This window comes from Acartia tonsa, chromosome 2, assembly GCF_053477335.1.
Source record: "Acartia tonsa isolate MP-2025a chromosome 2, ASM5347733v1, whole genome shotgun sequence".
Taxonomy (NCBI): domain Eukaryota; kingdom Metazoa; phylum Arthropoda; class Copepoda; order Calanoida; family Acartiidae; genus Acartia; species Acartia tonsa.
The window spans coordinates 52,637,489-52,651,295 of record NC_137261.1 but is presented as its reverse complement, the minus strand read 5'-3'; the positions used below and the strand labels follow the sequence as shown (position 1 = coordinate 52,651,295).

Below are 13,807 nucleotides of genomic sequence, written 5' to 3'. Positions count from 1 at the left end.
GGTGCAAGTCGACTCTTTACTTTAGATTATAGATTAATAGACTGACATCCTGTTTTTTTTAAAATTATATAATTGTTTAAGGCTAATTTGTTAATTGGCGAAGCTACTGTAAAAGTGTTTTGTTTGTCTGTCCTTATATAATGTTAGGAGGGGTTAAGTATTATAAGTAATACAAATAATTTATTTCCAATATGGCGTCGAATCCGCCAGATAAGAACCGATATTTCCCGGGCCTTCGGCCCCTCAGGGCTAACACATCTGAAACTAACTTGATATTTTTATTTAATATCCGCATGATTCAAGCCCAGCGAAAATTAATCGGTTTCGAAGCCATACTGGAAATGACTGTATTATTCATTTACTTTTTTTTTAAATAGACAAAGCTTCGCTTCTTATGCAGAAATAAGCATATATCACAAGAAAAAATTTAATTTTTTTTCAAGCTAAGACGACCTTTGGTTTCGGAAAAATTTTCTAACCATATAAAAATCAATTTCACATAATGTTTCATTGTAATAGCTTTATTAGAAGTAGAAAAATCCTATTTCCCTATATTAATACAGACGTGCGGACAAAGAAAATTATAGAGTAGCTTTGCTACTATAAAAATATAAAAGTACTAAAATAAATTACCCCACACAAAAACTTTTGATTTCATAGACATATATTTGACAATGATAATATGATATGTACATAATGATATTTTTTAATCCCAGCCATTGAGGTACAATAAGTCAAATTAAATTATATTTTACAAATTAAAATAAAATGAAAGATTTATATTAGTTCTCTGTAAATATATCTTCTACTTCAAAGTGTCGAAGAATTCTGAAACAAACAAAAATTATTTTAATTCATCCCCATTGGTGATAAACAAAATTATTACTTTTGTAGACAAAAAATATTAGGTGCAAAGTACTAGTTTTGATTCAATCCTTATACTAAAGTTTGTCTGTGTATCTGTGTGTCTGTACCGAAGGATCTCACTAACCGCTGAACCGATCGGGTTCTCCTTAACAGGGTAGCTTCTCATAGGTCCCAGGAAATTTATAACTATTTTTTTGGGGGGTGGGACACCCCAAACCCCCCCCCCAAAAAAATGAAAAATCCCCCCCACTAAAAAAAAATTTAAATTGTTTTAACTAAAATTAAAAATGAGGAGGGGGCACCCCCCCAAAAAGAAAAAAAATTTCAACCCCCCCCAAAAAAATTTTTTTTTAATTTTTCTTTTAAAATTTAAATTAAGAAATTAGAGACCTCTAGGGGCGTAGCCGCTAGTCATTAATAAAGTGTCTAAAAATTTTGGGCTCATAAAACTTTGGGTACTAATGAAATTTACAATTCAGTGTCCCCTTGTTAAAATTATATTTTATGTTACTTAGACTTTTGTGAAGTATTTAATTAACCATATCATTACATCAAGTATAATAAAGGATTTATTGTTACTTGGAACTTACACCAGATTATCATGTACTCTAATAAAGTGGAACTTAATAACGATCCCCCAATACAACCCCTTTACCCATCCCCTCCCCCTCCTCATACTAGATGAACAAACTTTAAAAAAAAATTCATGTTAGCAAACTAGAGTGATTAAATTGACGACAATATTTCCCCTGTCATAATATCAACATACTATTCTATATCCATCAGTAAAACTTGCCAAAACAAATATTGTACCTGTGTTTTTCTGATTAAAACTTAGTTCAGACATCATCTTCATTGATCATGCTGCAAATATTTGGATCTGATGACTCCATGCACAGTTTCTCTAAAAAAAAACAGGGATCTTAAGGACATGTATGGGTCTGGGAAATACATTTTTAAAGATTAAACTATTGGTTGAAAAGTTTGGATATCCCTAATACTAATTAGAAAATAGATAAATAAACATATGAAGAAAAAAAACATTTTTAAGAATTTACCTTATCATTACTGAAATCTTTGTCCTAGGTTTGATAGGAGGATTCTAACAATATAATGTCATACCTAACATTTGTTTTGAGATGACTTGTTTAGGTTGTTGGAACCTTTTTCCTCTCAGCATTGGATTTCTATAGTCAACTCTCCAGTCAAGTACAAAGGGCTTTCTGAAACATTTTTGTGATCGAGTTCTACAAATATTCAAACTTTCCAATATGGCTTTGAAACCAATTAAATCGCTGGATTAAAACAGTTCTCAGCAATACTGAAAAAATCATGTATAGCATTGTATTACAGACAATTTTCCACAAATATTAAAAATGGAATTAAAACCTGTTTTAATAGGCCCCAAATTTGGCACCTCAGAACCAACAAAATTGGCTTCAATCGTATTTTTTTTTATTTTAATACCCACGGATAACTTTTAGAGGTTACTCGCCATAGTACTTTTAAAACTTGTGTACATTCTTAGTTTTCTTAGGTTAGGTATATTTCGTACATGAACAAGATTAGGTCACTAACTATACCCCCTTTCCTCCTTATTTTCATTTTACTTCAATAATAAAGAGGTTAGGTTATCTTTGCTCAACCGGACACTTGTAGGAAAACTACTTACCCACTGACTTCACCATTGTTGGATCTTATTTGTGGAGCAGCAATTGTCTGTATAGAGCCACCCTAAACATAATATATATTATTGGATCTTATTTCTATAGCAGCAATTGTCGGTATAGAGCCACCCTAAACAAACTATATATTATGGGATCTTATTTCTATAGCAGCAATGGTCTGTATAGAGCCACCCTAAACATATTATATATTATTGGATTTTATTTGTGGATCAGCAATTGTCTGTGTAGAGCCTCCCTAAACAAACTATATATTATGGGATCTTATTTCTGTAGCTGCAATTGTCTGTATAGAGCCACCCTAAACACATTATATATTATTGGATCTTATTTGTGGTGCAGCAATTGTCTGTTTAGAGCCACCCTAAACATATCATATATTGTTGGATCTTATTTGTGAAGTAGCAATTGTCTGTATAGAGCCACCCTAAACAAATTATACATTGTTGGATCTTATTTGTGGAGCAGCAATTGTCTGTATAGAGCCACCCTAAACATATTATATATTGTTGGATCTTATTTGTGGATCAGCAATTGTCTGATTAGAGCCACTCTAAACATATTATTTATTGTTGGATCTTATTTGTGGTGCAGCAATTGTCTGTTTAGAGCCACCCTAAACATATTATATATTGTTGGATCTTATTTGTGGAGCAAGAATTGTCTGAATAGAGCCACCCTAAATATATAATTCATTTGATCTTATTAGTGGAGCAGCAATTCTATCAGGTTGACTGCCAGGATAAAACATTTTTTTACTTGAAGACCATAGCTCATAGAATTCTTATCAGGTTGACTGCCTGAATGAAACAATTTTGTTACCAGAAGACAATAACTCATAGAATTCTTAGCAGGTTGACTGCTAGGATGAAACAATTTTGTTACCAGATGACCATAGTGCAAAGAATTCTTATCAGTTGACTGCAAGGATGAAACAGTTTTGTTACCTGAAGTCCATAGCTCACAGAATTCTTAGCAGGTTGAGCAATGAGCACCAGGATAAAATAAGTTTGTTCCATAAAGACAGTAGCTCATAGAATTCTTAGCAGGATGACCGCCAGGATAAAACAATTTTGTTACCTGAAGTCTATAGCTCATAGAATTCTTAGCAGGTTGACCGCTAGGATAAACAATTTTGTTACCTAAAGTCCATAGCTCATAGAATTCTTAGCAGGTTGACCGCTAGGATAAACAATTTTGTTACCTGAAGTTCATAGATCATAGAATTCTTATCAGGTTGACTGCTAGGATGAAACAATTTTGTTACCAGAAGACCATAGTGCAAAGAATTCGTATCAGTTGACTGCAAGGATGAAACAGTTTTGTTACCTGAAGTCCATAGTTCACAGAATTCTTAGCAGGTTGAGCAATGAGCGCCAGGGTAAAACAATTTTGTTCCATGAAGACAATAGCTCATAGAATTCTTATTAGGTTGACTATCAGGATAAAACAATTTTGTTACCTGAAGACCATAGCTCATAGAATTCTTAGCAGGTTGAGCGCCAGGATAATACACCATGTAATTGAAATCTTCTAAATTGTAAATAAATTAATCAGGGATTCCAAGGGATACAATTAAAGACAATAAGTTAATGTGCATCAAAATTTCATCTTCTGTAATTTATATATTGGTGGAATAGATTTAATACTGCTCAAGTTTGTACAACCCAATCACTAAAATGAAAGTTTTACAAACAATGAATGCCAAATCTTGTTAATTAAACCAGTGTTATATGAAATACAAAGTCCCCTTAACAATCCATTAAAGATTTTATAAGAGTTCCTCAAAGTTTATTGGCATTTGAATGAAAGTTCATGTACATAGACTCATTATTAAATTATTTTTGTAAAAAAATCCTCCAAAATCTTATGTTGATAACCCTTTTATGCTTTTATTTAATCTTTGTAGATTTTTATGCGATTATGGAGGATTTTTCACAAAAATAATTTTGCCTCACTAAGCGACCCTAATTTCTTTTAAGAATCCACCTTAGTAGTGTTAAAATTTATTGTTACATTTTTCTTTAAAGTATTATAAATTATTATTATTTAGGATCTACTAATATTTTAATATCAAATATGATGATTTTTTTCTTAATTAAACATATAAATCTAGATGATTAGCAAAATTACATATTTGATCAATATTTACGTCAATTGACTAATATAAGCCTACTTTTTTTAACTTTATGATATTTTATACCCAGAAATTATAATAAGGAACTCATTTTTTTAAAACGTTTTCAATAATATTTACACCACAAATTACAATTAACAATATAACCATTCAGCAAATTAAAATTATTGGTTAAAAATTTTAAGCATTGTATGTACAACAAAAGGCTTTAGTGCGTATAAAACGTTGGGGACTAGTACAATTTATAGTCCAACGTCTCCTCCCTCCCTTCATGTTACCTGCATCCTTTGTTTCTTGTTGCGCATAGTTTGATCTTGGAAGAACATGAGACACTCCACAAGTAACTAATCCAAGTGCAAATAATAACCTCAAAAATCTAAAAAATAAGTTAGTTCATTTAAAGAGCATTTGATATAGAAATCCAAATACAATAGATAACCTCAGAAATCTAAATGATAATGAAATAGTTTGATCTAAGGAATGCCTTTGCTAACGTATAACTAACTATAAAATCAAAATTACATTCCTCAGATATCTATAAAATTATAAAATAGCTTTATCTAAAGAAAGCCTTTGATACAGTATAACTAACTATTCAAACTACAAATAATAACCTCAAAAATCTAAATGATAATAAAATAGTTTAATCCAAGGAGAGAATTTGGTGTAGTGCAACTAAATAATCCAAAAACAATAAATAACCTCAGAAAATGGCCACCCCCAAGAAAATGGCCTAGAACCACCACAGGACCACTGAAGAGTAGAATCCGATCGGTTCAGTGGTTACCTAGATCCTAAGGGACTGACAGATGGACAGACAGACATCAAGCTATTTTGTATTATAGATAATAGTTTGATCTAAAAAGAGTAATTGATATAGTGCAACTAACTAACCCAATTACAAATAATAACCTCAGAAATCTAAATGATAATAGAATAGTTTAATCTAAGGAGAGCATTTGACATAGTTCAACTAATTAAACCAAGTACAAATAATAACATCAGAAATCTAAATGATAATAAAATAGTTTGATCTAAAGAGAGCCTTGATAAAGTTTAACCAACTAGTCCAAATACAAATTATAACATTAAAAATAAAATAGTTTGATCTAAGGAAAGCCTTTGATACAGTTTAAATAACTAGTCCAAATGCAAATTATAACATTAAAAATCTAATTGATAATAAAATAGTTTGATCTAAGGAAAGCCTTTGATACAGTTTAAATAACTAATCCAAATACAAATATCATAACATCAGAAATCTATTTAATAATTTAATAGTTTGTTCTCAGGAGAGCATTTGATATAGTTCAACTAACTAATCCAAATACAAATAATAACCTCAGAAATCTAAATAAAATAGTTTAATACACAATATCTAAAAAGTCTGGGATCTTAAGGGATATGATAATTCCAAATGATTTGATGATGATAACCCGTTCTGTAGATTAAAATTATTGGTGGAAATGTTTTGACTCTGGAAATTTATACAACTTAATGAAGATTTAATAAAATCCTCAATGGTTATATATCCAACAAGTGGTATAATTTTGGAAAAAATTTCAATATCCCATCCCTTCTGAGGTGAATTCTTAAAAAAAACGTTTGCCCCACTAAAATTTTAGTGAGGCAAAATTATCCCCTCTAAATTTTTAGTTTGCCTTACTAATTTTAGTGGGGCAAAAGTTTTATAAGAATTTACCTCTGATATGTAAATGATAAACCTTTAAAAACTATACTTTAGTTTAGGTAAAAAGATACATTATGAAATGTATAATGCTTATATCATGGCTGTACGCTTTTCTATTATGCGTACAAAATAGATAAAGGGAAAAAGTTGAGCGTCGCATTAGAACAATTACTAGGAAAAGTAGCATAATATTTTTATACATCATTTTCTTCGATTATTATTAAACCTTCCTGAAATTTGTAAATTATCAGTCAGCCGTTTATGATATCTTTAAGGACACACAAGTACATTCATGTTACTACTAGCCTCCAGGGTAAGTGAGATCTTAAAGTACAAACAAACAAACGGACAGACTGACAGACAAACACCATTCTACTTTGTATTATAGATAAAGACTTAATTGAAACTCTGAAAACATTGTACTTAATCTCAATTTTTAACATTACCATTTATGCTATAACCATCTTTTGTAAATCTATTATTTTCGTAGACAAAACTGGCTAAAAATGAAATCACGAGATTTTGGTATTGATTCAAAGTTTTCTAATTCCATAGACTTCCTGCTTTCTTCTATATTTTTTCATAGTAGCGAAGCAACTCTATAATTCAAAGCGCCAGTTTCAATTTATCCTTTAAAAAAAAAATCTTGGCTTTTATTAAAGATGGACGGTATATATTTGATATTTAGATATGTGACTTTACTATTTAACTCACTTGGGCAGTCGGACGGTCAGTAATGCTCTAAAACTCATGGAAAATAAAAATAAATGTGAGTTAATGTTAATTATGTTATAGTTTTATTGATCATTTAACATTTACTCTTTACTTTTCTTCGTCCATCAGTCTTTCTGTAGAATATAAATTTTTTATCAAGATGTATTTTTTCGACATTTTTGTAAAGAATATTCTGAATATTGAATAGCTGACCAATATACTCATGTTGTCCATATGTTTATTGCATTTTTATATCAGCCTGGCCTCTTATGGATGTTGTCCTTGTTGAGTTTAATTTCAATATCCCAGCTTGCGTCATGGGTTGAGTAAAATCCTGTACAATGTTTTATTTCTGGACATGACAAATTCCTTCCTGGCTTGAGAAAACGTGGTTAAAGGTATCTATGACAAACGCAGGAGTGACAAACGTCGGAGTGGACACTTAACCTTACCTAACATATTTAAAACCATATTATAGGCTTTTTAAATTTCTAAAACCCTGCGGGGGCTTATTTGTATATTCATATATTTACCTAACCTAACCTGTATAGAAAAACTTAATATTTTAGACAATCTTGCGTTTGAACACTACGTCGTTTGTCAATCCTACGTTTGTCCTGGAACCCTATTTAGATTACATTATAGTATTGGTCAATATATTGTGTCAGTTTAAAACTATAAGATATAATAATTACAAATATCAATTTCTAAATAGTGTTGTTACTTTTCTGACATAGCAAGAGGTAAACATTAATGTTTAATGGAAACCAGTTTTTAGGTCCGAGATTCAAACAAATCAACTTTCCGACAACCTTCCCAACAATAGCAAATTGTGCTTTACTTTATATGAAACTAGCGGTTACGCCCCTAGAGGCCTCTAGGGCACTTGAGGAGGGGAGAGTCGAATTTGATAACTCAATTCCTTTTTTTTTGGGGGGGGGTATGCCCCCTATAATTTTTAATTTTAGTTAAAAAATAGTTTAAATTTTTTTTGGGGGGAAGGGGGTATTTTAAATTTTTAGGGGGGTTGGGGGTGTTCCATCCCCCAAGAAAATAGTTATAAATCTTCCCAGGACCTATGAGAAGCTACCCTGTTAAGGAGAACCCGATCGGTTCAGCGGTTAGCGAGATCCTTCGGTACAAACACACAGACAAACAAACAGACAAACATCCTGTTACTTTAGTATAAGGATTAGAAACTATGAAAAAGCTTTGTTTAAATTAAGTTTTAATCAATTTAAATCACAACTATAAAACAATAAAAATGTTTATATTTAAGAATTTGTGTAATATCTTTTAATTTTTTATTCAGAGAAAATTGCCGCCCTAAAAATAAAGAATTTAAGTATTGGTCTAAATAGAGTTTTTAAAAATAATGGCAATTCATTCAGAAGTATAAAATTTAATTAAAGTATATAATTTTAGTATTAAATAAACTGTAATAAAAAAATATAAGAATATAACTTAAATACAGACGGACCGACATACCCCAATCATAGAGCAGCTGCGCTACTAATAATGATAACTAATGCTTACCCAGCGCTTATCATTTCTGCTCTGAAAGATGTGTAGAATTTGTGACTATATTTATACCTATTCAATACAAGAACAAGGATGTAAACATTCATAAAAGCGAAGCTTCACAAAAATTTAAGACAGGCGTACATATGAACATTTACTCTTTTGAATTTAGATTTGTAATAGATAGGATATACTTATATTATAGGTACTGTCTACAGAAATGCTTCGATCATAATATAGTTTATTGTCGTCTTAGGAATCACCAACAAGAAAATCAAGATGACATCATAGTTAGATCATATACAAAGCTATAGTCAAAATAGCTTGAAAATCCACGAAAATAAATTTCTTTTAAATTGTACCTCATTGAGTTACAGGAATCATCATGTAAAGTTTGATTGGGATTATGGACAGGAGGATGCTCCAACCGAAATTGTAGAAAAGCTTCATTTATAAAAATCTTAAGAATTCCATGATATTTACTATTTATCTAGTATTTACTTATTTATTAAACATTTCTTACATTTATTGTATTTTTGTATTCTATCGAAATTATTGAATATACGTTTGATAGTTTTTAGAGGATTGGGAAAAAACGTTCGTTATTTTTAATAAAGAGCGTCATTTTTATTGAATATTTCGTAAAATTAGCTACAAGCTTCCATTCAAAAGCACTTATTAGGTCAGCTGTTTTAATTATGTATTAAATTATACAATGCATTTAACCAACATTAAGTACAAGATTACGATAAATAGATTTATAGTGCTTTGCTTAATTTTACTACAGTCATGCTACAAAACGTAGGTGTTAAAATAAGAGTTTTTGTGATTTTATATTTTCTGAATATCTATTTCTAACTTATAATAACTGAACATCTGCTTTTAAAAAACTTTATTCGTTTGTTCATCCATGATTTTTTTGCTGTTCTACTTAATAATGCTAACGTATTTTTCTAAGTACTATTAAAGGTTAAAGATAAACTTTTTTTTTATTCTTAGATTATTAGATTGGATTTACTTCTCTTGGGTGTACATACATACACAAAAATAACAATAATAATAAATGAATTAAATGAATATTATATACATTTATGTAGACAGTTAAATTTTATTGATATGTTAATTTATATGAAAATTTTCTTCCCAAATGGCAGGTGAGGAAGGATGCAGTAATGTGTATTCAAACATTGTTTTCATACAGGTCATATACGAAAGGCAAAACAAATATAAAAAATATTAATAGATAAAAATCATATTGGAGAGAAAAGAATTATATTGTTTAAAATATGTAATATTTATCAAAATGTCAGCTTGAATAGCAGGATCTAAGAATTAACCTGATATTTTTTTATTTTTTACGATAATATTTGGTAATAAATAATAAAAAAAATTATAAATATTTTACCAAGTTTTATTTATTATTGTATAATGTTTGAATATGTCTGTTTGAAGGTTTTTAACTGTTTACGGTAAGGGTACCTACATCTTCCCAAGAAAAAAAGTACCCCTAGATAATCACTCCCACCAAAGAAATTGATTGTTATAGATTAAAAAGGACCAACGCTGATTTTTAAAATAGCAATTAACACAAATTTTAACATTGGACTGTAAATTATACTGGTCCCCAAAGTTTATAAATATTAGTCAATCTCTTTCATTGATTTGTTTAAAAATAAATTCATTCATATACTAGTGCTTATTTTTCACACACAAAATTTGATCTACACATGCGAATGATAAATTTACCCTCCATTGTCTTATCCTAAAGATCCAATACTAAAGATTTAACTATTTTTTTCTTAACAAAATTTTCATCTATATATAAATTTCAGACTTTTTTTATGAAGCCAAAACGTTGAAATAAAAATAACAAAAATGATTATTTTTATTTTGTACATTTCTAAAAATATGCGTATTAATAAATTACTTGGCGCTTTCACACAAAGTGGTTGTTGGCATTGATTTCCCTCCCCCTTATTTTGAAATAACTTAAAAATGAGAGAGGTGCAGTTTTTTCCGCTATGACTATTGACTAACATCTGCAGGGGGCCCTAACTCTGCAGGGTTACCTATTACCTAATATAACCATGCCTAACCTGACCTAAAACAATAAACATACAAAAGAAAAATTCAATCTTCAATTTATTTTGAAAGGGGGTGGGGGATTATCAGAGTTCAACAAGGTACTTTGTGTAAAAGCACCAATTACGATTGTGGACAAAATTATGCCATTTCTTCTGGTCATACGCCGTCATGCGTCAGGTTGGAAGGTTGACGCAAATTTCAGATCCCAGATTTAGCGATTTAAGAAAAATTTATCTTTTTATTAAAGTAATTAAATAATCTTGCAAGCCTCGCTTTTATCTTATAGAGAAAAACAGTAAATCAAATAGCGAAAACTGAGATCTGAAATCTGCGTATGAATGGGAGAAATGGAATTATTTTGTCCACTATCCAAATTACTTTTTAACCTTATTAAACACAATCGGCTCAAGTTGTGAACTCGGTGTTGGCGAAATTGTAAAAAACTGGTAGTAAAAAGGTTGTAAAATACTGAGAATATGTCATGCAAAAGTAAAGACAATTGTCGGTCTCAGGGATCTCAAGGGATAAGACAATATATAATATAATAAATTGGTTTACAACGCCAATGATGATAAACAAAAATATGGACACATTTTGGATTTAATTTATCAAAATTTTGTATGTATGCTTTTTAAGCCAACGAATAAAATAATACGTCATGCAAAAGAAAAGACAATTGTCGTTCTTAGGGATCTGAAGGAATAAGACAATGGATGATAAATTGGTTTGCATCCCTATTGATGATTACCCCTCCTCTAGATTATAATTATCGGTAAAATTTAATAAAAAGTTTTGAGAAAAAAAAGTTAGGACGTCCTTTTAAAGGTTGTGTACCAGTACAATTTTCAGTGCAATGTGCCCTCCCTGCCCCCCTGGTAGTCTGTCTGGTCTCTCTTAGCGCTATGATACTTGGTACTACTCAGTTCTAAACATCAGCTTAGTTCAACATAATGTTATTGTCAAAATATTTGCACATTTATAATGTATATTTATACATATAAATATTTTATATTTCAATTTTATTCGTAGTGTTTATTTACCAGTAGTATCAGTGAAACTAATATGTTAAAGTGAGTGAAATATAATAATAGTTAAAAATATAATTAATTAAAGTGAAGATCAAAAAGTTCATTTAAATTTAATCTGAAAATAACCTCTTTAGTTATGAATTTAATTATCTAATGATTTTTAAAAACAAGTAAGATAATTTCCAGTATGGCTTCAAAACCGATTAATATCCGCTGGATTAGAACTGGTTCTCAGCCATACTGAATAAACATGTATAGCATCGTTTTACTGACAAGATAAAAATTATAGAACCAATACCAGTTTTGTTGGCCCGAACCTTCGGTCCCTCGGGGCTTACAAAACTCGTGCAAATCTTAAAATTTTCCGCGGAAAGCTTTCTATATAAATACGTTGAGATGAATAACACCACATAATACCACATTAGGTACAAAAAAGGAAGAAACATTTTACTAGTATTCATTCAAACCCGATTAATATCCGGTGGATTAGAACCGGTTCTCATCCATACGAAAAAATTATGTCACGATCGTATCATATCCAGTTTTCTACGAACATAAAATGCACAATCATAATATTTAAACCTTATAATTTTACATTTTATATCATAGGAAAGCTAATACGATGAGAAATAACTATTAAAATCAAGTATGACTACATCCATAAAAGCGAAGATCCAAAACGGTAGGACAAAAGGGCATTAACAATAGTATATAGAGTGTCAGAACTGAATTATCAGAGTATAAATGTATAAAAGTCGAAGCAAAATTGTAAGTAAATTTGTTGAAAAATTGCTTGATGCAGGATTATGTTTAGGGACATACTTACATTTTTAGAACTTGATAATAGAGTTGCTTTGCTTATAATATTGTACTTTGTTGTCCCAGGAATCAGTATACCAAAAACCAGATCAATCGGATAATTAGATCATATAAAAATTTGTTGTTAAAAAAGTGAAAAAATCAACATGTTGAAAATGGACGTACGGACATTTTTGTAACGATTATGGAGTTGCTTCGCTTTCTAGATTGTACCTAACTACTACAGGGATCACAATGCAAAATTTTAAATCGATGGGATAATTCTAACCTGCCTAAATTAACAAAAAAGCTATCCGTCACGGACGTTAGGACGTACGGACCGACGCTATTTATAGAAAAGCTTCGCTTTAAAAAATATAACCATATCATAAATCATAATATTATCTCCAAAGGTGTACAGAAAATTTTGGTAAAAAAAAGTTAACGCTTGGCTTTATAATGTATTTTTCAGGGGTTATCACCCGCGCCTTCAAGGTAACGGCTGCGGCTAAAGGTGGCTATAGCTTAATGCAATATCGCGGCTTCAGCCGAGGATGGTTCTAGCTGAGGATGACTTTTAGTGGCTGCGGCTGGGGTTAAGGATGGCTATGACTGTGTGTGGCTGGCTAGGGGTAAGGGTTGGTGGATTAAAAATGGCTATAGATGGGGGTGCCTATGGTTTAAAGTGTGTGTGCAGCCGCGCCGCCCAGCTTTATCGAACCCGTGCAGTTAGTTGGGGCTACTATTTTAGTTTTTTTTCAACGCTGTTTAAATGAATATTACAACAGCTACATGCTAAAAGCAGCTTGGTAAAATTACTTCGGCTTATGCTGATGAGACTGCGATTGCTACTGGCTTGAGTTTTACATTGTGCATGGGAAGCCGAAAGGCTGACAGTTAGAGGCTGAATGTATGAATTAAGCATCTACGGAGCTAACTGTAATGCTGATAAGGTGGCTTACACAACTGATTTTTTGTGTCTGAGGCTGTGGTTCGGCCGCCGAGCCCTAACATTCTTCCAACAAAGGATTAAATAACATATTATTTTTTAAAAATCTGATTTTTAAATTAATATTTTATTACATAAATGAAATATAAAATACAGTTTTTATATATCAATTTATTTGGTAATCTAAAAATTTGGATTGATGAGTATATTTAAAAGCAAATATCAATAAAGCAATAATATTAGTTATTATTGTATTTATTGGTAACAAAACCTATTATTAACTGAGATATAAAAAAATACGTTATATGTTATATATTTATTACTAGAGTTGGC

At 30.6% G+C, this 13,807-nt stretch overlaps 1 protein-coding gene across 1 annotated transcript; it reads right to left on the bottom strand.

Moving 5' to 3' along the window:
* Positions 1-646: 646 nt before the first annotated feature.
* LOC145312128 (uncharacterized) lies at positions 647-8,650 on the bottom strand. Its single transcript, XM_080151269.1, has 7 exons — positions 8,630-8,650; positions 4,968-5,065; positions 4,015-4,085; positions 2,540-2,601; positions 1,990-2,090; positions 1,681-1,771; positions 647-828 (listed from the first exon to the last, which is right to left on the bottom strand). The coding sequence occupies exons 1-6, from the start codon at positions 8,641-8,643 to the stop codon at positions 1,707-1,709; spliced, it is 411 nt and encodes a 136-aa protein (XP_080007395.1). The 5' UTR covers positions 8,644-8,650; the 3' UTR covers positions 647-828; positions 1,681-1,706.
* Positions 8,651-13,807: the final 5,157 nt, after the last annotated feature.